The sequence below is a fragment of the Furipterus horrens genome, unplaced genomic scaffold (assembly GCF_987537825.1).
Source record: "Furipterus horrens unplaced genomic scaffold, mFurHor1.1.pri manual_scaffold_11, whole genome shotgun sequence".
NCBI classification, from domain to species: Eukaryota; Metazoa; Chordata; class Mammalia; order Chiroptera; family Furipteridae; genus Furipterus; species Furipterus horrens.
Window position 1 is genome coordinate 76,492,153 of NW_028327181.1, and position 24,821 is coordinate 76,516,973.

Sequence of the window (24,821 nt, forward strand, 5' to 3'; positions counted from 1 at the left end):
ACATGTATTTAGAAAATATAGAAAATATGAAAAAGATCTTTAAAATGCTTGTAATGCCATTGCCTAGAGATGACCATGGTTAATATTTTGGTTTTTATTGTGGTACATGACTGGCCTTTAGGGAGAACTCAATAAAGTTTGAGTTAATGAATGAATTTAAACCAGTCCCTCCTTTTTTTCCCCTTGAAATGTGAAAATTATACCATATACCAAATTTTAAAAAAATTAATAGACATTTTTTAAAATTTAGATTTACAGAAAAATTGAGCAAATAATAGAGTTCTCCTATTTCCCCTTCCTCTCAGTTTCCCCTGTTATTACATTTTATATTCATGTGATATATTTGTATGATTAATGAATTGATATGGATACATTATTAACTGAAGTTCGTAGTTTACTCTGTTTTCCTTTGTTTTTACCTAGTGTCCTTTTTCTGCCCTAGGATCCTATCCAGGAGAGCTCATTTGATTTAATTTCCTTAGACTCCTCTTGGCTATGACTGTTTCTCCAACTTTCCTTATTTTTGATGACCTTCACAATTTTGAGGAGCACTGGTCACATATATTGTAGAATATACCCCTGTATTAGCATTTGTTTGATGTTTTTCTTATGATTAGACTAGGGCTATGAGTTTTGGGAGGAGGATCATAGAGGCAAGTGTCATTCTCAACACATGTCAAGGGTATATACTATCAACATTAATCATAACTGTTAATGTTGACTTTGATCCCCTGACTGATTAGTGTTTGTCAGATTTCTGCACTGTAAAGTTACCTTTATTCCTTCTTTCAGTACTGTAGTCTTTGGAAGGATGTCTCTATGTGCAGCTCACATTTATGGGGTTGAAGTTATGTTCTCTCTGCTTTAAGGTGAAGTATTTGCATAAATTATTTGAACTTCTACATTGGAGATTTGTCTCTATTCCCTCATTTATTGATTTATTTAGTTACTTGTTTTTATCAGTATGGACTCATAAGTACTTATTTTATACTTTGAGTTGTAATCCAATATTGTCTTATTTTGTTGCTCAAATTGTTCCAGCTTTGACCATTGGGAGCTCTTTATTTTGGTTCCTGTGCCCCATCAGTCAGAGTGTGTGTGTGTGTGTGTGTGTGTGTGTGTGTGTGTGTGTGTGTGTTTGGGGCACTTTCTCACTTTCTGGCACACTAAAAGATGCTCCAGACTCATCCTGTATAGCTCCTGCCCCAGTGCTAAAATCAGCCATCTCTCCAAGGATTCTTGGTTCCTTTAAGTAAAGATTGGTATTAGAAACCAAAATCTGGATGCTAGGTGTGCTCATTGTTCCTGGGGTTATTTATTTAGGCTCTGTCAGCGAATAAAGCAAAGAAATATATGTGTATAATAATCACACATATACATATAATTATTAAAATTCTACATATAACTGTATGTGTCTATATAAAGTTAAATATGAGTTCTTACTGATGTCTCCAACTCTAATTCATTCTATATTCCTCTCCTTTTTGTTCTTGCTACTTGCTCCTCTTCTTTTTACTCTTAGCAGTGAGAAACCTGGCTCCAACCATTCACCATCCATTTATTGTTTGATTAAAGTATATACATATAGCAATATAAGAATTGTTTGCCTGTACACCCATGAGAAACAACTTTATTGACTAGAGTCCAGTATTTATGTACAGTTCCTTTTGCCTTTACTCTTACAGACGCTATTTATTTCCAAAGTTACTTACGGCAGCACCTTTTCCACATCCCCTTCAGTGAGGTTATTTCACATTCTTTTTTGAGTTCCCCCAACCTCCTAAATGATTTTTTGAAAATTGAATACATTAAGGTTCATTCTTTGTGTTGTAAATTTCTATTGGTTTTGACAAATACATAATGGCATAATGGTCATCTCTCCTTTTTTCTTGATGAGTCTGGTTAAATGTTTGTCAATCTTGTTTATCTTTTCCAAGAACCAGCTCTTGTTTAATTGATCTTTTGTATTGTATTTTTAGACTTTATTTCATTTATTTCTGCTCTGATCTTTATTACTTTCTTTCTTCTGTTCGCTTTGGGTTTTGTTTGTTGTTATCCTTCTAGTTCCTTTAAGTGTAAAGTTAGATTGTTTGAGATTTTGTTTCTTGAGGTAGGCCTGCAATGCTATGTATTTTCCTCTTAGAACTGCTTTTGCTGTGTCCCTTAGATTTTGAGTTGTTCTCATTTTCATTTGTTTCAAGGTATCTTTTGATTTTTCCCTTGAACTCATTGTTAACTCATTCATTGTTTAGAAACATGTTATTTAGCTTCCATGTGTTTGTGTGTTTTTCAGTTTTTTTCTTTGTTTGTGTGTGTGTGTGTGTGTGTGAGTGATGACTAGTTTCATATCACTGTGACCAGAAAAGATGCTTAATATAATTTTAATCTTCTTAAATTTATTGAGACATTTTTTGGCCTAACATGGGCTATCCTAGAAAATGTTTCATGTGTACTTGAAAAGAATGTATATTTTGCTGCTTTGAGGTGAAATGCTCTGAAGATATAAATTAAATCCATCTGATCCAAGGTGTCATTTATGACTGCTGTTTCCTTGTTGATTTTCTGTCTGGAAGATCTACCCATTGATATCAATGGGGTGTTAAAAACCCATACTATGACTGTATTACTGTTGATCTCTCCCTTTATGTCGATCAAGATTTGCTTTATATATTTAGGTTCGCCTATATTGGATATATAAATGTTTACAAGGGTTATATCTTCTTGTTGGATTGCTCTCTTTATTGTTATGTAGTATTCTTCTTTGTTTCTTACTATAGCCTTTGTTTTAAAGTCTATTTTGTCAGATATAAGCATTGCGACCCCAGCTTTTTAAATTTCCATTTGCATGAAATATCTTTTTCCATCCCTTTACTTTTAACCTGTGTGCATCTTTCATTCTGAGGTAGCTCTCTTGTAGTCAGCATATATATGGGTCTTATTTTTTTATCCATTCAGCTTCCCAATGTCTTGTGATTGGATTGGAGCATTTAAGCCAGATCTCAGCAGGGTGGGGCTGCTGGAAGTTGGGAGGGTGAAGTTAATGCAGCAATTTTCAACCAGTGTGCCACTAGGATTTTTAAAACATGTAATACCTGACTAGTTAGTCAGAGACACTAACCTCTTTTCTCTTAGATTGTCAAATTAAAAAAATGACAACAACCAACACAACAATAGGTGTTCAGTGTCAATGCTTTGTGTTGAACCGTAAATATATAGGTCATATAATAGAGTTGCTTCTTATTGGTCATGTCGCATAATAAGTTTGCATCTGATTGGTTAATTCTTGATAACACAAATTTTTATATACAAGGCACCTGATTTTTTAAAAAAGTCACATTGGAGCAAAAAAGGTAGGTAATTACTATTATTATTTTTTTTATTTTGTAAACCAATCAAAATTATACCTATTTTTTTTTTGTCAGATCAGCAAAAACATATTTTTTGGTGTGCCACAGAATTTTAGTAATTGTTTTATGTGTGCCATGAGGTGAAAAACGTTGAAACTCACTGGGCTAGTGGATCTTCCATGAGGGGGAGCTGCTAGTCAGGCTTGGGGGAAAGAGAGAGGAGTAACCCCTGCCCCAGAGCCACACAACTGAATCTGTCCTGAATTCTGCCCAGACCTCAACAGGGCAGAGCCACCAGGAGTGGGGAGGGTGGTGCCACTGGGGCTGGAAGAGTGGGGCTAGCAGAACTCCAGTGAGGGGGAGGTGCCAGTCAGGTTCACCGGAAAGTGGGGGCAATGGCTTCTGCCCCATAGCCACACTACGCAGTCACTGACACCCCTGAGTCTGCCTAGACCTCTACACCCCAGCCCAGGCAGATGACTCCTCAGTAGGCTGCAAGATATGCAGGGTGGGGCTACAGGGAGTCCAGAGGGTGGAGCTATTGCTTTCCCCAGAATTGACCCATCAGTACTTTATTTAGGATTTTTTATCTATATTGGTTCTAAACTGATTCTTTTTGTGTGTTCTTTTAGAGCCAGGGTTATGCTCCTTTTTGCAAATGGTTTGAGAAACTTTCTCTCTTTTTCTATGCTCTGGGATAGTTTATATACTATGAAAGACATCTATAAAACTATATGGATCTGAATATTTTAAAACAGTTTTACAACCCTTTCTTCTTTCTCCCTAATCATTATTAGCCTATTCAGGATTCTAGTTTTCCACTTCTCAATTCAGTTTTAGAAATTTATATTTTTCTCAGACACTGTTTCACTGAGATTTTCAAAATTTTTTGCATGACATTTTATTTTGTTTACATAAAACTTTATTTTTGAAAATAATCTTTTAAAAGAGAAAAATGATACTCGCTGTTATGAAACTCAAATTGTACATTGAAGCATAAATAAGAAAATTATAAAAAACTTGAAATCTCACTTTGAAATATTTCATTATCTTTTAAACTTCTTTGTATTTGTCATTACTCTCCTTTGTTTTGCCTCATTTCTGTGCTTTCTCTTTTTCCTTGGTTACATTTGCTAATGGTTTATCAATCTATAAGAATTCCCCCTCACCTCTAAAAATCCCCAGCTCTTACATTTACTTAGCGTTTATATGTTTTTTCCACTATTTTTAAGTTCAGTGGTTTTTTTAACCACTAAGTTGTGCAGTGGAACCCTTTTCAAAATTAAATTCTTATGTGAAATTCTAGTGTATAAGTACACAAAAGTGCCTGTGATTAAAGCAAATGGGAGTGAAGGGAAAGGAGGGAGTTTCTCAGAGTCCCACTCACTTGACCTACCCCCACTCCTTTTCTTCCTTATCAGAAGCTTATGACTCCAGAAAGCAGTGTTAGACAATCACTGTTCTGATTTATGAATTCTGCTTTTATCTGTATTGTTTCCTTCCTCCTGTATCCATAGGCTTGTTTTCTTGCTCTTTTCTGATTTCTTGAGTTTGGTGCTTATTGAATTTATTTTCATTTTTTCTTATTTAATACAGGAAAAATTTGAGTCTTTGAATGTGTCACTCTGTACAATGCTGATCATATGATGCTTTATAAAGGCTATTTTCTCAATAGGTGATAATTATAGTTTTGAGTTTCTTCTTTGACCCACAGTATAGGTAAGAGTGTGTTTTTAACGTCTGCATGAAGAGGGATTTGTTTATTCTTTTTAATATTAAGTTCTAGTTTTATTTCACTGTGATCATAAAATAAGATCTTTCTAATTTTGAGTTCTTAAGAAATTATTAATATTTCTTGGTAATACAGAGCTTAATAAATTTTTATAAAATTTCCATGCTGGTTGTCAAAAGTATATTCTATTTTTAGGCTACAGAGTTTAGTTCACTTCTATTACCTTTTTATTTGTATTATTTAAATTCTCTATATCTGCACTACCCAATGTACTGGCCACTCTCCACATGTGGCTATTAAGCATTTGAAATGTGACTGATCTGAACTGATATGTGATGTTAAGTGTAAAATACACATTGGGTTTTGAATATTTAATGCAAAAAAGGTAAAATATCTCAACAATAATTTTATATTGATTACATATTGAAATGAAAATATTTGGATCTGTTGAGTTAAATAAATAACTGTCATTAAAATTAATGTCATCTCTTTTGGGTGCTTTTTGAAGTGAGGATACTAAAAAATTTAAAATTACATGTGTAATTATTTTATCTCTATAGACATAATTTGCCTATATAATTATATATTTTTGTCCATTTGACCTGTCAAATACTAACAGTAACATTACAATTTTTTTAGTAATTTCTACTTATATTTCTCACAATTTTCACTATATATACTTTAGTGCTATGCTATTTAGCACATAACAGTTGGTTATTTCTATTGTGGGTTGTACCTAATGAAATGACTATATTGGCTTATTTGAGTTCTACTTTGATATTAACTATTGCTATGCTTGCTTTTAAAGGAAATTTTCCTAGGAATGTTTTGCGCACCTCTCTTTTAACTTGTTTCATTTTGTTTAAGGTAAATTTTATGTTTTGACATGATCTAAAAATTTTTGCTTTTAAAAGGAGAGTAACTTTTCACAATTATTGTCATCAGTGATATGTTATTTTATAAGTCCTATTTTTATGCTATCTTGTTTCTCTTTTTTCTTTGTTTTATTGTATTGACTATTAAAAAAGCCTTTTTATTCTACTTTCATTACATTATTATTTTGAAAAATCATAGTTTAAGTTATCTTTAATTACACTGTCAGGGATGGAATAGTACCCATTGGCCTTATGTAAATGAATAATTTAACATGTTTTTCTTCCTTTCTATTCCTTTTATTTCATTGTGGTCATAAAATAAGATCGTTCTAATTTTTAGTTTTTAAGAAATTATTGATATAATCCAGTGCTTAGTAAATTTTTATAAATTTTCTATTCCAGTTGTAAAAGGTATATCCTATTTTTAGGTTACAGAGTTACATTTGATATTTTTGTAAATTTTAAACCATACCTACCACAATTACCTAGATTATTTTTGTGGTTTTGATACTCATCACCATCTCTTTCTGTTGATCAGAATATATCCTTAAAAGACTTTTCTTCAGGAAAGAATGAAGGTGGTAGATATTGAGAGCCGTAACTGTTTGAAAATGGTTTTTTTTTTGTCTACTTCTGTGTAACCAATATCTTGGCTTTTTAAATTCTTGAGCACAGTAGTTTTCCTTTAAAACTCTAAATATTCCATCTTCTGGTGCTTATTCTGGAGAGAGGCTATTTTTATTCTGTTGCTTTGTAGGTAACTTATTTTTTTCTGTCTGGGTGCTTGAGGGAGGTTTTTCTTTAAATTTTGAAAGTGCAGAAGGATATGTTGTTATTTATATTTTGTTATAAAGATGTTTGTTTATTTTTTAATCAACTTTATTGAGCTATAGTTCACATACCATAAAATCCACTCATTTAAAGTGTATAATTCAACAGCTTTTAGTATATTCATAGAGTTGTGCAATCATCAGCACAATACATTTTGGAACATTTACAGCATTCCAAAAGAAAACCTAACTCCCTCAATCCCTCTCCCTCATTCACTCCCACAACTCTAAGCATCCATTAATCTACTTCCTGTCCCTATAGATTTGCCTATTCTGTGTATTGCATGTAAGTGTGGTCCTTATAACCAGCTTCCTTTGTTTAGCATAATGATTTCAGAGATTCTTTCATGCTGTAGCATATATCAGTATTTCACTTCTTTTTACTGCTGAATAATATTCCCTTATATAGACATACCACATTGTATTTATTCATTCATCAGTTGATGGACATTTGGGTTCTTTCCATGTATTGGCTGTTAATAATAATGCTGCTGCCCTGGCCAGTTGATTGGGCATCGTCTCACAAAGTGAAAGGTCTCTGGTTCAGTTGCTGGTTGGGATACATGCTTAGGTTGTGGTTTGGTCCCTGATGGAGGCACATGAGAGAGATGTTTCTCTCTCACACTGATGTTGCTCTCCCTTTCTTTCTCCTGCCCTTCCCTTCTCTCTAAAAATAAATAAATAAAGAGAAGGAGAGAAACATCGACATGAGAGAGAAACACCAGTTGGCTGCCTCTTGCACGCCCCCAACCAGGGACCTGGCCCACAACCCAAGCATGTGCTCTGACCAGGAATCAAACTGGTGACCTTTTGGTTCACAGGCCAGTGCTCAATCTACTGAGCCACACCAGCCAGGGCAGATAGATAAAAAAAATTTAAAGAATAATGCTGCTATGAATATTTGTGTACAAGTTTTTATTTAAACACCCATTTTCACTTTTCTTGGTTATATATCTAGTAGTAGAATTGCTGGATCATATGGAAACTTCCTGTTTAACCTTTTGAGGAACTGCCAGAATATTTTACAAAGTGCCAGTGCCATTTTACATTCCCATCAGTAATGCATGAGGGTCCCAGTTTTTCTACATGCTCAACGATAATCATTGTTGTCTGGTTTTTGACAGTATCCATCCTAGTGGGTGTGAAGTGGTGTCTCATTGTGTTTTTTAAATTTTATTAAATTTATTGGAGTGACATTTGTTAACAAGATTATATAAGTTTCAAACAAAACAAACAAAAAACTCGTAAGCACAGACCACAGTATGGTGTTTACCAGAGAAAGCAGGTGAAGGGAGGTAGAATATATGGTGACAGAAGGAGGTTGACTTTGGGTTCGAGAACACAATTCAGTATACAGTTGATGTATCATTGAGGTTTTGATTTGCTTTTCCCTGATGGCTATTAGTGCTGAGCATCTTTTCATGTTTTTTATTAGCCATTTGCATCATTTCTTTTGATAAATATCTATTCAGATCCTTTGTTCACTTTTAAATTGGGTTATTTGTTTTTTTATTATTAAGTTGTAGGACATTCTACATATAAATATCCTATCAGCTATGTGATTTGCAAAACTTTTCTTCCATTCTGTGGGTTGTCTTTCTACTTTTGTGTTAGCATTCTTTGAAGCACAATAGTTTTTAATTTTGATGATGTGTGATGTATTTTTTCTTTTGTTGCTTGTTTTTTTGGGGGCATATCTAAGAAACTATTGACTAATCCAAGGTCATGAGAATTTATACCTCTTATTTTAAGAGTTTTATAGTTTTAGCTTTTACATTTAGGTATTTGGTCCATTTTGAGTTAATTTTTGTATATTGCATGAGGTAGGGGTCAAATTTTATTCTTTTGCATATAGATGGATATTTTGTTGTTTCAGCACGATTTTTTTTTTTTTTTAATCTGTTCTTTCCCATTGGATTGTCTGGATATCCTTGTCAGAAATTAATAAGAGACTTTAAATGTGAGGGTTTATTTCTGAATTCTCAATTTTGTTCTTTTGTCTATAAGCCTATCTTTATGACAGTACTATATTGTCTTGATTACAGCTCTTTAGTAAGTTTTGAAAGCAGAAAATCTGAGTCCTCCTAATTTGTTCTCTTTTTCAAAATTGTTTTGGTTATTCTGGGTTCCTTGACTTTCCAACTGAATTTTAGGATCAACTTGTCAATTTCTTCAAACAAAACAAAACACCAGCTGATATTTTGATAGGGATTGCATTAAATCTTTAGATCAATTTGGGGAATATCGCCATCTTAATAATAGTAAGTCTTCTCATCTATGAACATGGGATGTCCTTCCATTTAGGTTTAATGTCTTTCAATAACATTTTGTAGTTTTTAGAGTTTAAATTTTGTGCTTCTTTTGTTAAACTTATTCCTATATATTCTTTCTTCTATTTCTAGCTTGTTGAATGATTTTTATCATGAAGAGCCATTGAATTTTGTCAAATGCTTTTTTCTGTATCTGTCGAGATGATCATCATGTGTTCTTTGTTCTTTATTCTATTAATATAGTGTGTTACATTAATCAAATTTTGGATACCATCTATTTTTATTTTTTAATTTAACTTCCCATTTCCTCATTCTTTAGCCTTCATAGGACCTTAGAGGCACCCACTAAATGACATATACTAAAGATATGATGCAAGGCTTAGAAATTGATGGTGGTCCTCTGTGAAAATTCTAACTTTCAGAAATTTTTGTTTGTTTGTTTCTCTACTTTTTTTAAAGTATATTTTATTGATTATGTTGTTACAGTAGTTCCAATTTTTCCCCTTTGCTCCCCTCTGTCCAGTAATGCCCTTCCCTCCAGAAATCCCACCCCACTTATATCATGTCCATGGGTCCTGCATATAAGTTCTTTGGCTTCACCCTTTCCTATACTATTCTTAACATCCCCCTGTCTATTTCATACCAACCGATAATGCTTCTTAGTTCCTACACCATTTCCCCATACCTCCCCCTCCCCACTCCCAGCTGATAACCCTCTAAATGATTCCCATACCTATGATTCTATTCCTATTCTGGTTTGCTTAGCTGGATTCTGTTTTTATTTTTTAGATTCAGTTGTTGATAGTTGTGTAATTTTCAGAATTTTATACCTAATCAAAAATGTTGGTGGTGGCTAACAGGATTTTTTGTTTGGTGATATTGAATGGTGTGAATGTAAAAGAGATTTTTAAGTGTGCTTATGTTACCCAGCTGTATACATTCTAACATTATCTTAATAGTATATATGATACAGTTTCATGTTACAGGCACTATTTTTGGAAGTGCAAAAATTTAACTATATTATTTATATGCTTTTTTAGGGATGATAACATATATATGCATAATAAAGTATGTACCTAGTATGTCTGGTGATTGTAATCATTATCAATGTATTTTGTCTTTGAAAATTTAACAGGTGCCACCCCAATTTCTTTCAACATAACCTGATTTTTTTCATATTATATATTTCTACCATGTCCCTATTTTATAATGTATACTCACACTAATAGTAGTTTCCTTCTCGTGGACACATTTTTCCTTTCCATGTTGGTTCCTTCATTTGGTTGCATTGTCATTTTCATTGATGATGCATCTGCTAATTAATTCTTCATCAAATGCCTGCCCTTTTTGTTCTTGATTTTGCAGTTCAGCTCTGCTTTTCATTTCAGCTCTATTTATTGGTATTTTTTGTAGCTTCTATTGCCCTGTGACCTTTCATGAATTGTTTGTAATATTTATATGTTTATGAAAATGATAGTCCATTTTATGCCATCAATGATATTATTTAAATATTCCTTTAAAATAGTTTAGAAAATGGTTTTATTCTTGTTAATATATGCACTAACTTTCTAAATTCATAGCAATGCCTTAGATTATCTAAAGGTATCACGTACAGGCACAAATAAAATTTTATTTATTTTTTATTTTGGTAAAATATACATGACATAAAATATACCGTTTTAACCATTATTAAGTGTACAGGTCTATGGAATTAAGTACATTCACATTGTTCTGCAACTTTAAAGTTTTTAAAGATAAAATAATACCCGTTTCTTAATTCTTCAGGTTTTCCTCTTTCTCTCTGGCTACTTCTTTTCTGATGATGAACTTCCCTTTTCTTTTAGATGCTGAAGAGTTTCTAGCAGAAGATTTGAGGAATGAGAACCTCAGTGCTGTTGCAAGGGACCACAGAGACCATATTCTTCGGGGATTTCAGCAAATCAGAACTAGGTTTGTATAAACGGTACCATTATTCTTCTTCATAAGCTTTAAAACAGTTTATAATCAGTAAAATCTACTTTAGTAGTGTATAAATTAACAAGGTAAGACCTACCTATCATAGTTCTCTATACTTGATAGAGGTTTAATCAATCTTTTTGTGTATTTATTTATTTCTTAAATGCAAGATAAGTTAGTCATTCCCACGAGGCTTAATAAATATTAAATTGAATATTGAATAAATATTGAATTGAATTGAAAGTAGGCAAGTATAGTTAGTGTAGTTTGACAAAATAGACATATTTTGATAATTATGTATCTTAAGATAATTATTCTGCTTTTAGCTTTGGATTATGTTAATCTTTATTGAATACTTTTTTTACAAAACCTATGAAAAGCTAAACATCTGAGCTTGTTCAAGTTACTAAAGGGGAGATGTTAGGCCAGTGTGAGATAATTCATTTTCTTCATGATTTTGATCCTGTTTTTACTTCCACATCTACTTTCCTAACAAAAAATGTAAACCAGACTTAGCCAGTTGATTCTTTGATAATATTGGAATGTTTTAGTTTCAGACTGGATTGGGATAGCGTTTTCACTGAGGTTTTTTTTTAATAGGAGGCCCTAACCTAATTTGTGCCTTTTAGAATGTGAGCATCTGATAGATAGATGCATACTCCTGAATGGGGGGAGGAAGAAATAAAAACTATCCTTTACAATATATTTCTCGACCACCTCTTACTTGAAATGTGGTAACTGAGAGAGGGAGTTGGAAATAAGTGAGCATTACTTTAAGCCTTTTCCAACCTGGTGGCAATGTGATTCAGAATGTTTGATCTGAGTACTTTTGGAAAAGGGAGAACATCTGCAGGGTTATAACTGGGACTTAATTTGTGTGGCTGACCGATCTTAGCATCTACTTTAGAAACCTCATTGAAACTCCTTAGAAGCAGAGTTTTCTCCTTTCAAAGGGCACAGCCAGAATCTATTCCCTCCAGGAACATGAGAGAACTTCACAAGATGCCCTGCTGGATCTTAATCGATCTTTCCTGCTGGCTAATTAAGCATCACTTTTACTCAGCAACTGGGGACTGTGTAATTATCAGCCTGGGTTGCCCTGAATAATTGAAACAAGCAGAATGCAGAAGTTGGGAGTTTTTTGCAAAAGTGAGAATATCTATAATGTTTGGTAGGCTGGAAGAATGTTTAAAACAAACTCCCTTATAATGTTCTTTATTGGTAGATAAGCTCAGACTTAGTTGTGAACCTGAGAGTTTAGTTAGTAACCCATAGAATTTTTTATATTTTAATAATACAGAGTTAGCCTTTGTATTATAAGGATCACAGGCAGAATAAAGATGGAGTTATTATTTTTTTCTTTTTAAAAATGTTCTGTTTCTATTGGGGTGGAATTATTTTAAATGGTATTATAGGGAGGGAATGCGCAAGATATAATTTTTTATTTGGGGGTGCTATTGGTATAAATCTGTGTTAAGGAATGCAAAAGAATTTTACTGCGTTTGTAGGGACAAATATACAATGAGTAGGAATTTTCCTTTCTCATATTTGTACCACAGCCCTTAGAAAGAGCTAAATTTCAATCTGAAATTGGTAACAAAAGGTGATTTTGTGGTGACTTGTTATCAGTTGCATATTACTTCTTCATTCTCTTTTTAAGTATATACACACATAGAAGCTGTACTTTTTATGGGTAGAGAGGACTCCTTGTTCTCAAAGGATTTGCTGTGTGGTTTGTGGGATACATATTCAGGATATAATCAGCAGGAACTTTAGGAAACATCTGCATTGTGATGGGAGCTTTCTGTTCATTGATTTGTTGCAAGAAAGATGATACTTTATTTAGAATTTCATAATTATCAGATCACGGAGGAAATGAGGAGCCAGAAATTAGATACTGCACGAGAAAATGGAAAAAATGAGACTTTCCTTTGGCAAGCTGTTTAAAGTTGCTTTATATCCACCCATTCAATCATTATCCTGTTAATGTAACCCTTGTTTTACTGAATCCTCTTCTTCAGCCACATTGCTTCTATAGTCCCATTTATAGCTGGTCAATGTTTTGCATTTATATGTATAGACACCAGTTGGTTTGAAAGCACTGAAAGCTTGTATGATGCCAGTCACATTTACTCTTGTGCGACAGTTGTATCTCCTCTAAAAGCTGGGTGTGAAAAAAAATTGGAAGTCATCAAACTTGAGAGTTAGATGCTGAGTAACATGAAAAGAATTATTGAAAGTCATTTAAAATTTTTTATCTTTAGTCATATTAAAACAATAGTATTTTAGGGGTTTGGGTATCCTCCAAGTGCTCATCTGCTTTTAAATATAAGTAGCATAGCTATTCTCTCCCCTCCCAGACTTAAAAACAAAAAATTAAATCATATCTGTATCTCTACCGACATATGAGACTTTTGGCTTCAAGGTGTTACCAATGAAAGATAATGTTTTCCATGTAAGACAAAATAAAAAACGGATGGCAATCTGTGATCCCAAGGAAATGGAGTCCTGTTGTGGTATTTGATGTCTTGAGTTGTGATGTTTATTGCTCTCCTTCAAACTGCCTCCTCATTTAAACCTTCTCCCTAAAAACTAACAGTTTTCACATTCCTAGTCCAAGTTTTCATTGAGCTCTTTAGAGAACGATTAGGATGAAAGCCAGGCAGAGGCTCCTCCTGTTTTATTACAGTGGTCACTGCAGGATCAGCACCAGATGTGAGACACCTGGAATGAAGCAGACATGATCTACACACAGATGCTTGATGGTATTCTCATGTATTTGGAGAAACAGTCAAGCATTTCTTAAGTCTGATTCAGGGGAAGCCATCTGACAGCAAGAATACATTCAGAGTGGGGGAAGGGATGAAGAAAATAGAATATTTTTATTGCTGAGGTAGGGATAAATTCTCTCTCGATGGCCCACTTTGGAACAACTAGACCTTTATGATCGCTGTTGGAAGTGAAGGCCAGAGCCAATGGAAACAAACTTGGAGTATTGTTTCCTTTCGTGAAACTTAAAGGAGTTCCAAAGAGAGACAGGTAGATTGATGATAGCATATTGGAATGGAAAGAAATAAAAAAAATACTTTATGTAACAAGGTTATGGCACAAAACCCACAAAACCCAAGACATTTAAAGTACAGGTTAAAAGAGTATCTTGAACATGTCTCATTGTGGGTGGTTAATATATAGCTCTGTATGAAACATGATACGTTAGTAAAATATTATAAAACTAATTTCAGTTTTCTTTGGGAATTCAAAGTTGTTGTTTTTTCCAGCTTAACATGGATTTAGCTTTAAAACAGGATTTAGCTTGAGAATATATCATTCAGATGTCTTTGTATTATAGGAAGAAAGAGAAGAAGTTAGTCTGATACCACTCTGAGGAACAAGAGTTTCTGAGTATTACAAGTTCTGTAAAATATCATTACCATTAATGACATAGAGAGTTTTACTTTTCCCAAGTGCTGGTTATTGAGCTTAAAAACCCCAAAACAAAACACATTTAAATAGAGTGTGCTTATCAAGAGAACTAAATGTGTAATGTGCTGTTCATACATTTGTGTTACTCCCAAATATTTGGTCATAACATCTCTTTCTGTAGTTCATTTTGCTACTTATACTGGATTTCAGTGCCAGCACAGAGAAAAAAAAGAGTAGGAGGTACTTGTACAAATCCATCTAAGTTTAAAGAGCTTTGAAACAGCTCAAAAGTCATTACAATAATTTGACCACATCTTGAAGGTTAAAAATTCATGTCTTCCTTTTTTAGTCCTATCCCTTCCTCTCATCCTTAAACCAAGAAAGAAAACAAAAACCCACAACCAGTTCAGGGCTCTCAAGTGATCAATTTTATGTCAAATTCCTGTACTAGTTTTCTGTTACTCAGTGAATGTATGAATATGTTGAGATTCTCAATTCTGTTAAAGGTTTTTGGAGATATACTTATCTGGGAGTGGGGAGTTATATTTCTTTTTCAGCCTGAAATGCTCTACAGGTGAAACTGATAATAATATTGCTGCTGTTGGCCTCTTGGCTTAACAAGGAAAGGAAGGTCGTCTTACTGTGTTCTTTCATAGCAAGTCTCCTGTCCTTTCAAAGCAGCCTTGAAATGTACAACTCTTCCTTTATTTTATGATGATGATTGTTTTGTTTATTCTTTCGCTTGTATGGGTCTTTTGGATTTGGTACCAGCTCCAAGATTAAGTTGATCCATTTTTTTTCTTTTACACTGGACTATTATGGTAGTATTAGTGGGCAGAAGCTTCTTCCTTTGGGTATCCCATAAAGTAAATATTATATATAAGTAACTCTGATTATAATAGTATTTCAGTATTTTTTATGCGAAGTGATAGGTGGGTTTTAAAAAATCTGGATGAGTATATTTGTTTCTTTCAAAACTTTTTGTTAAAAATTCCCAGTGCTGAGCTCTTCAAACACAATATGTTCTATCAAGAGTGAAAGGAATGTTGAAATGTGACATAGGAGACAGGCAGGTACCCGAGCTTGCACCCTTCAGGTTAGAATAATCAGCTAGAATAATAAACTGAGCCCTACTCTTAAGCCCTATGGTTAGGTTGCTGGCATTTGCTTTACTACTGATAAAATTATAGCTATTATCACTTGGGCACATTCCTATTATCTACTCTATGTGAATTTGTCTTGGAAGGTCTCAGAAAATCCTCAATTTTGTAATATATCAAGCTTTTCTATTTGTCTACTAATGGAGGCTCTTAATTCATTCATTGTGTAAAAAGATCATCTATATGAAATGACTGTCTTCATTTTACCATTTGCTTTGGCCTTGATTTTTGATATCATTTAATCTGGAGCTAGTACTATTGTCCCAGGGCTGTACTATTTTCTCTGCTTATAGGAAGGCAGTGGAAAAAATGCCTCTCTGTATTCATCTATTTATGGATTTCCAGGAACCTTGTGACGTGGGACCTTCTGATTATGGTTTTCTCTAATTTGCTTGATTTCTCTTATTTCTGATACAGACCCACCCTGTCTCCACTCTTGTGTTACAGTGAAACTGGAGTAAAGGAGACAGAAATTCAAGAGCTGGGTCAGCTGTCAGGACCCAATGCTTTGTTCTGACATTATTTCTGTAACACTGCCTGATTCAGTTGAAGATTTCCCTAATGATGATCTTATATTTTCTATTTAAATTGTCTCCCCCCAAATACTGTTTGGAATTATTTTTTGCCAAAATGTTACAACAATGCAAACATGACCATCCAAACCTTGAAACCTCTGTTTGATTTCTTTTATGGTAACACTATGTTTTTGTCTTTGTTTTTTTTTAATTTGGAAAATGATGCAGGAAATTTCATTTCCTTGGGATTTTATTTTATTTCATGATTCTATTGAAAATGAGTTGGGTGTAAATGGGTTTTTATAATCACACCATGTGAATCATTTCTTCTTTGGAAGCCGATCTTCTCTCCCACTGTGTAGACTCTTCTTGTCTCCCTGAAGTGCCGTGCGAGCAGGGTCGATAATGAAATGAGGCCCTACTTACAGCGCTCAGCAAAGAGCTCAGAGAAGACGGGAAAAAATCGATCCCGCAGGAACTTCTCCAGTGCTAGATATTCGTATTTAACCCCCATACATTTAAAATGGTAATGAGATGTCTTAGTTTTTGATTTACACAAGATGTCACCGCCTCCTTGGCAACTGGAATATTTTATGGACCAACTGCTGACCCGTTTGGGAAGATCTCAGCCTATTGCCCCAGGTCCAGTGTTGTTTCTTCATATTTCTTTCAAAATTCTCAGCAGTGTTTTGCAGTAGTTTTGATATTTTAGTTCTCAACGGATGCTCCTCCCAGGGCCAATCTTCTGAAAGAAAAAAAAAATTAGTGTAGGGGGATAGATAGCTCATAAAGGAAAGGGCAGCTATTCCTGTGGCAGCTCAATTAGTGAGGAGTTTACAAACCAGGAATACCACAACTTAGTTTTGTAATGCTAAGAAAACTCCGATATCATGCTAGTGCTTTGTTATGGCGTTCCCACCTGGAGTAGCTCAGTCTTCCATAGTCCAGCTCTAAACTATTCTATCATAGACACATTATGGTTTATGTAAGATGCATTATCATTAAATGTTCAAAGAAACTCCCTTGAGTTTGTGAGCCTTTTTGAAGTTCTCATTATAATTTATAAAAAACTTTATACCCACATAATCTCCAATTAGCTATTTCCCTAAGTTATTTTAGTGAGTGTCTTGCATTTGTGAATTCTGCCATAACCACAGAGTCCACTCTATGATTTGGTAATTGAGACCTTCTACCATGTCTACCAAGTGCTTTGTTCCTTTGTTGATGAGAGAACTGATATATAAGAAATTACTCTTAAGTAACAGAATTAATAAAAGATTAGGATTTAGAATGTAGAACTTCCAATTGATTGCTTAGTTTGCTTAGCCAAGCCATTGCAAAATAAATAAATAAATTGGCATCTTTCAAAAGATTATTGGTTTACAAGAACTGTAGATAAATATTGAAGTTTAATTAATTACATATGCATGCTGGAGTGTTTAGGGTTGAAGTGTAGTGATGCCTGCAGTTTATTTTGGAATGCATCAAAAATTAATATGGATAGAAAAATATGTAACAAAGCAAATATAAAAACATATGAATCACAGAGTCTAGGTTGTGGACATATATCGGTGTTCTTTCATCTTTTATGCATACATGAAATTTTTCATAATACTCTAAGGTTGCAGAAAGTATTGTTTCACTTTGCAGTTCAGAAACCATAGAGTCTATTCACTGTGGTTTCAGAAAAGCATAGACATTCTTAATTTGGAACTGTAATACATATTTGTGATTTTTTTTTTTAGGATGGTAATTTTCTAGAAATAACATTATTTTTGGACAAGTGTAGACTAAGGGATAATCCTTCAGTTTGTTTTTTCTGACATAAGTAACTTTAAGTAGCTAACTTTCATACTTCTTTAAAACTTCCAGGCCAGCAATTATTGGAGCTGAAATTCAATTCAAACGTTCTGCCCAGGAGATCCTGAAATTTTGATTTTTTTTTTTTTAAGGAAAGGCAATTTCTGACTTTCCTCATAAATTTGATAAAAGGAAAGCTAATATGAGATTGGTAGTCCAGTAGGAAATGGAACTCAATTTTACATTTTTTAAATCATTTTATGGTATTAAAAATGACAGAGGTTAGAAACAAAGCTCTTATTCTTTTATTGAACTAGAATTGAAAGTGGCAGAAAATCATTTTGGCCCTAGTGCAGTAAATGTTATCACTAAAACATGTTCAGGGGATATTAGGATAGTCTCTCAAGCACCAGAGACAAAAGTTCACAGAACAAGAACTGATTTTTCTGTCCTTATCTTGAAGTTATTAGATGTCCAGGAGATGAAAGTATCTTAGCTCTAAGAGGACAGGGATGGAGTATGTGTTGAAAATGATAATGTCTCCATTCTGAAGAGAGATGAAATGGAGAGAATGTGGTGGAATGGAGTTCACAGGGACAGGAAGGCTGGCACCTGAACCAGCCCCAGGGCTGAGGAATCCAGAACCAGAGAAAATCAGACTGGTGCAAAATTGTGAGTGGTAAGAAAGCAAGCAATACTACTCATTAAAAGAACTGTTTGAAGATTTTATTTAACAGGGAAATTAAACTGGGGCTGTCAGCATCTACTTTATTTTGAAAATCTGGTAGGAGAGGAATTTTAAGTCCACCTGGGAAAAACCAATCATTTTTGAGTGTGCAGCATGATTATTCTTTAGAATTTCATGTAAATGGACCAGGTTGGTAGGCATATGTTTGCTGATCCTATAATGATTAAAATTCAGAGTAAGTAAGACTCTTGTGAAATTGAGTTTTCAAGTTCCAGCCAGTGTTCTATACTGCCATATGGCATAACTAGAATCAATTGCTGTTCCCAGTCTTATTCTTTTACTGAATAGCTAGGTGCTCTGTTTGAAATATTAGAGGTTCCACAGGAGTATTTAATCACATGAGATAGATGTTTGATATGTTCATGGAAGCAGTGTGTGTAGCTAATAGTTGCTTAGAAGGAAAAGCCCCTTCCCCCTTTTGAAGTTTTCTATCCCCTCCACCTTTTTTTTTTTAATTAGAAAAATGGATGCATAGGAGAGTTAGCAAGGGAAACAGCAAAGATTCTCAGAACTTTACAGGCCAGTGTAATAGAAAAGGTAAAGCAAAGAATCATTTTTGCTAGTCTTTAGCTTCTTGTTACTCCAAGTGTGGCCCACGGACCAGCAACACCAACACCGCCTGGAACCTTGTTAGAAATGCAGACTTTCAGGCTCCGTTGAGTCAGACCTACTGAATCAGAATCTGCATTTTAATAAGATCCCAATGTACTTGTATGCATCTTAACATTTGAGAAGACTGCTCTAACACATACTTTTAAGCTTATTTTGTTTGTTTATTTTTTGTATTTTTTTTTCACTACCTTTTAGTCCCCTTACATCCCCTCCGTCCAGCAGTCAGCACACTGTTGTCCATGTCCATGAGTCCTTTTTCCTTTTTGCTCAATCCCTCCACCTCCTAAACCCCCCCCCAACTAGTTGTCATCTGCTCTCCATCTATGAATCTGTCCCCACTTTTCTTGTCAGTTCAGTTTGTTCATTAGATTCCACATATTAGTGACTGGCTTAATTCACTCAGCATTATATTCTCTAGGTCCATCCATTACTGTCGCAAAGGGTAAAATGTTTTTCTTTTTAACGGCTGAGTGGTATTCCATTGTGTAAATGTCCCATAATTGTTTTATCCACTCATCTACTGATGGACACTTGGGCTGCTTCCATATCTTGGCAATAGTAAATAACACTGAAATGAACATAGGGGTGCTTATGTTCTTTTGAACTAGTGTTTTGGGTTCCTTTGGATGTATTCCCAGAAGTAGGATCACTGGGTCAAAAGGCAGAGCCATTTTTAGTTTTCTGAGGTATCTCCATACTGCTTTCCACAGTGGCTGTACCAATCTGCATTCCCATCAACAGTGCAAAAGGGTCCCCCTTTTTCCACATCCTCTCCAGCACCTGTTTGTTGATTTATTGATGATAGCCATTCTGACAGGTGTGAGATGGTAATCTCATTGTGGTTTTCACTTACATTCTCTGATAATTAGTGACACTAAACATCTTTTCATGTCTATTGGCCATTGTATGTTCTCTTTGGAGAAGTGTTTATTCAGGTCTTTTGCTCATTTTTTAATAGGGTTGTTTGTTTATTTTTTTGGTGTTGAGTTTTGTAAGTACTTTGTAAATTTTGGATATTAACCACTGCCAGCATCATACTCAATGGGCAAAAACTACAAGCATTCCCCTTAAGATCGGGAACAAGACAGGGATGTCCGCTTTCACCTCTCTTATTCAACATAGTACTGGAGGTCCTAGCCACAGTGATCAGACAAGAAGGAATAAAAGGCATCCAAATTGGAAAGGAAGTATTGTAGTAAAACTGTCTTATTCACAGATGACATGAATTCGTGCATAGAGAACTCCAAAGATTCCACCAAGAAACTACTAGAACTAACAAATGAATTCAGTAAAGTAGCAGGATAAAAAATTAATATCCAGATATCAATTGTATTTTTATATGCCAATAACAAACTAACAGAAAGGGAAATTAAGAAAACAATCCCATTCACAATTGCTTCAAAAAGAATAAAACACCTAGGAATAAACCTAACCAAGGATGTAAAAGACCTGTGTTCAGAAAATTATAAGACACTGAAGAAAGAAATAGAAGAAAATACAAATAAATGGAAGCACATACCATGTTCATGGATAGGAAGAATTATCCATACTACCTACTACCCAAAGCAATCTATAGATTCAGCACAATTCCTATGAAGATTCCAATGATGTATTTCACAGAACTAGAAAAAATATTTCAAAAATTTATATGGAACCACAAAAGGCCCACATAGCAACAGTGATCCTGAGAAGGAAGAACAAAGTTGGAGGAATCATGCTACCTAATATGAAACTATACCATAAGGCCATAGTAATCAAAAACAGTATGGCACTGGCATAAAAACAGACACATATATCAATGTAACAGAATAGAGAGCCCCAAAATAAACCCACACCTTTATAGTCAATTAATATTCAACAGAGGAAGCAAACCCATACAATGGGCTGAAGATAGTCTACTCAATAAATGGTGCTGGGGAAATGGGACAGATACATGCAGAAAAGTGAAACTAGACCACCTTCTTACACCACACACAAGAATAAATTCAAAGTGGATCAAAGACTTAGATGTTAGATCAGAACCATAAAAATGCTAAAAGAAGACATAGACAGCAAAATCTCGGACATTGCTTGTAGCAATTTTTTATTGGATGTATCTCCCCAGGCAAGGGAAACAAAAGAAAAATTAACAAGTGGGACTACATCAAACTAAAAAGTTTTTGTACAGCAAAGGAAATTATCAACAAAATAAAAAGACAGTCCACAGAATAGGAGAACATATTCACTGATACATCTGATAAGTTTATCTTAAATTCAGTTTCTCAGAACTGAATTCATATTTCTGAAGACTGAACTCCTCAAAGGCATGGATGGCCTTATATTCAGTGATTAAAAATAAAAAAGTATAGCATGGTGCTTATGTGTGACATGGGCTCAATAATATGAGTTGAGCGAATGATGGAAAACTGTTATAAATGTGTTTTTAGGTCCTAGGCTAAGACTTAAAACAAGAGACCCTCTTTATTAGGAAATTACTATTCAGTAGCCAGCCCCACATATTCTTTTCCAAAAATAGTATGCTTTTTTTTACTTAATATTAGAGGAGGCAGAGCCATTTGTAAAGATGTTGTCCATTCAAATGTCTCCTGTGATAACATTTGTCTAACGTTCTGTGATAAAAGTTTACAAGACTGCAGGCCATGTATTGGAGTCATGTTAGAGCATGGATGGCAATCATTCCAGCCATTTTTGCTCCACATGACCAGCCCTCTGTCTTTGGTCATCATCCTTCCTATTCAGCTTTGCACTTCCTTGTCTCCACCATCTTTCGTCTTTCCTGATGGCCTCTCTTCTAATCCTTTCCTGTGTTTCCTAGAATTCATGTCTTCTATAATCAAACTCGGCTATATCTTTAATCTCTTTTCTCCATCTCTGCCTAAGTAAAATGTGGTTCTTCTGCAGGACACTGTTTTGATTGAAGTCACCTTAAATAGAATTTGCTCATTTTCCAGAAGTGCTGTTGGCATTCTTCAAGCTCCTTGCTGCCACTTTTAGACTTTTACTATTCAATCTTGTCCCAAACTTCTCTCCTGTTGAGATTTGTCTACATGGCTTTATAATTCTCTGCCCCTCTGTTATCTTTTGAAGTTCAGGGTCCCTCCTCACACTATTTGAGGACCTAAGTACTGACTCACAGTTGTCAACTTTCATTCTGCTATTACCACTGTCCCCAGACATCCTCTCTTTCTTAAATTTAGCTTTTCCCTCTCTGTTACATCTCTCTATTCATCACATAAATATGCTCAAATCTTTTCTAATGTTAATAAAAACACTATATCTGATTGGTACAAAACAGACAGGGGGATGTTAAGAATAATATAGGAAAGGGTGAAGCCAAAGAACTTATATGCACGACCCATGGACATGAACTAAGGAGGGTGGGATTGCTGGAGGAAAGGGGAGTACTGGGCAGAGGGGAGCAAAGGGGGAAAAATTGGAACTACTGTAACAACATAATCAATAAAATATACTTAAACAAACAAACAAACAAACAAAAAAACCAAAACACTACATCCTACACAATGATTCCCTTTAGCCACTGTCCTGTATCTATCTCTCTCCCTCTGATGACTTTTCACCAGTTTACTTTTAACTTTGCAAAGAATCCAGGACAAAAAGGATTAGGTCTAGAAATGGCCTTTGCCTACTGAAAGTTAGTGCTTAATGGAAGATTTAAATAGACTTATGAAATAAATTTGTGTTGGAACAAATACCAAAAGATACCTGGAATCTTCTTTTAGACTTCAGTACAGTGATTGCAGATGACATGTCTAATGATGATGAAGAAGCATGGCCTGTTTCTTTTTCCTTTCTTTTTCTCCCTTCCTTCCTGCTTTCCTTCCTTCCTTCCTTCTTTTCTTTCTTTCCAAAATTCCTGAAATAAGACCCTAGACTAGCCATTTCTGATTTCCTCTACTGCGGTTACTCTTCAGTCCCTATAATCTAGGCTCTGTTTCTATCAAGTAAGTCTCTCATTGCCACATTCAGGTGACATTGTTCAGTCTTTGTCTTATTTGGTCTCTCTGTAGCATGTGACACTGTTAATAGCTTCCCTTTCCTCAAAAAGTCTTTAAAAAAAACCACTCTCCCTCTGTTCATTCCCATGTTAACAATTTCTCCTGATTTTCCTTCTTCCTTGCATTTATACTCTTTTTTTTCCTTTTTTTATATGCTTTATTGTTTATGCTATTACAGTTGTCCCAATTTCTTTTTCCTTTGTTCCCCTCCACCCAGTGACCTCCCTCCCTATACTCTTTCTTTAAAGGCTCCTGCTTGGAGCTCATTTTTCTACCCTGCCCTCTTCACTGTTATCCCTCAGACTTGCCTCTTTACTTACCACATTCTTCTTAGGCAAATGAGTGCACATCCATAACTCCACAATTTCCTCTGTATGTGAGTGACTCCCAATTCTACCGCTCAACTGTACTTCTCCCTCCAAGTCACCAGACGGTATGTTGGATAGCTCCTTTTGGGTGTCTCACAGACACCTCAGAATTCACAAAGCTGGGACAGACCCTGCCGGATGCCTACCCCATAGCCACCCTCCATTCTTCCTTGTCAGTGGAACCCTGCCAGCCTAGGGATGGATCATGATCTGAAAACCACTGTGCTTTGTCCAGTGGTTGGGCTAGGGTTTACCTCAAATACATTTTTGGCCAAAGACATGTAAGGAGACATTATGCTTGGGAGACAGCAATATGTTGAAATACACTAGCCATCTTAAGACAGTACTCTGCCCTAAGGTGTTGGAGCAGAAATGTGGGAAGAGCCCAGGCCCTTCCTGCCATTGTTGGGCCCTAGCATCAACCCTGGAATCATCTTTTGAAGAAAAATTAAACTTTTACTTGTTTAAGTTTCTGTCAGTCAGGTTTTTTGTTTCTTGTAGCCAGAAGAATCCTAACTTACTGAGTATCCAGAACTGAACTCATTATTTTATATTCTGCTCACCCCTAAAGTCAAATTATGCTTCCATTAGGCCCAGTCTCCCAAGTCAGAATCCTGGGAGTTAATCCTGACTCTCTTTACTCTGCAATCAACAAGCCTATTGGTTCTTCATCCTAAATCTGTCTTTTCCTTTCTATCCTTTCTATCACTAGACTTTAGCCTTCATAAAGTCTTTTCAGAGCATTGTAAAATTCTCTTTCCTGGTTCTCTGCCTCAAGTTTCTCCCTGTTTCAGTTTATTCTGCTCCTCCATTCTGCTGAAAGGGTAAACTTAAAAAAAAAAAAAAAAGACATTTACGCATTAACGCTGTAGAAGATTTATTGATGATATACTATAAGTAAAAAAAAAAAAAAAAAAAAAAGGTTAAATATTTATATAAAATCTCACAGAGAAAAATGCCTGGGGGAAAAAACAACAAAATGTTAATGATAACAATCTGTAGCAGGTGGAGTTTGAGTTTGGGTGATATTTAATTAGTTACCTTTTTCTTTATTTGTATTTTCCAACTCTCTACAGTAATTATGTATTTAATCAGAAGTCATTGATATCCGAGCCATTCCTGTTTTAAAAAGAAAGGGACAGGGATTTAAGAGCTGAAGAAGATTTTGT

General features: G+C 34.8%; 1 protein-coding gene across 1 annotated transcript in view; it reads left to right on the top strand.

The window, feature by feature from the left end:
• SKAP1 (src kinase associated phosphoprotein 1) overlaps positions 1-24,821 on the top strand; it is a 263,400-nt gene that overhangs the window by 15,156 nt on the left and 223,423 nt on the right. Inside the window, exon 2 of the mRNA XM_090292391.1 lies at positions 10,899-11,004. Coding sequence (XP_090148517.1) covers positions 10,899-11,004 — 106 coding nt within the window. The remainder of the gene's footprint in view (positions 1-10,898; positions 11,005-24,821) is intronic.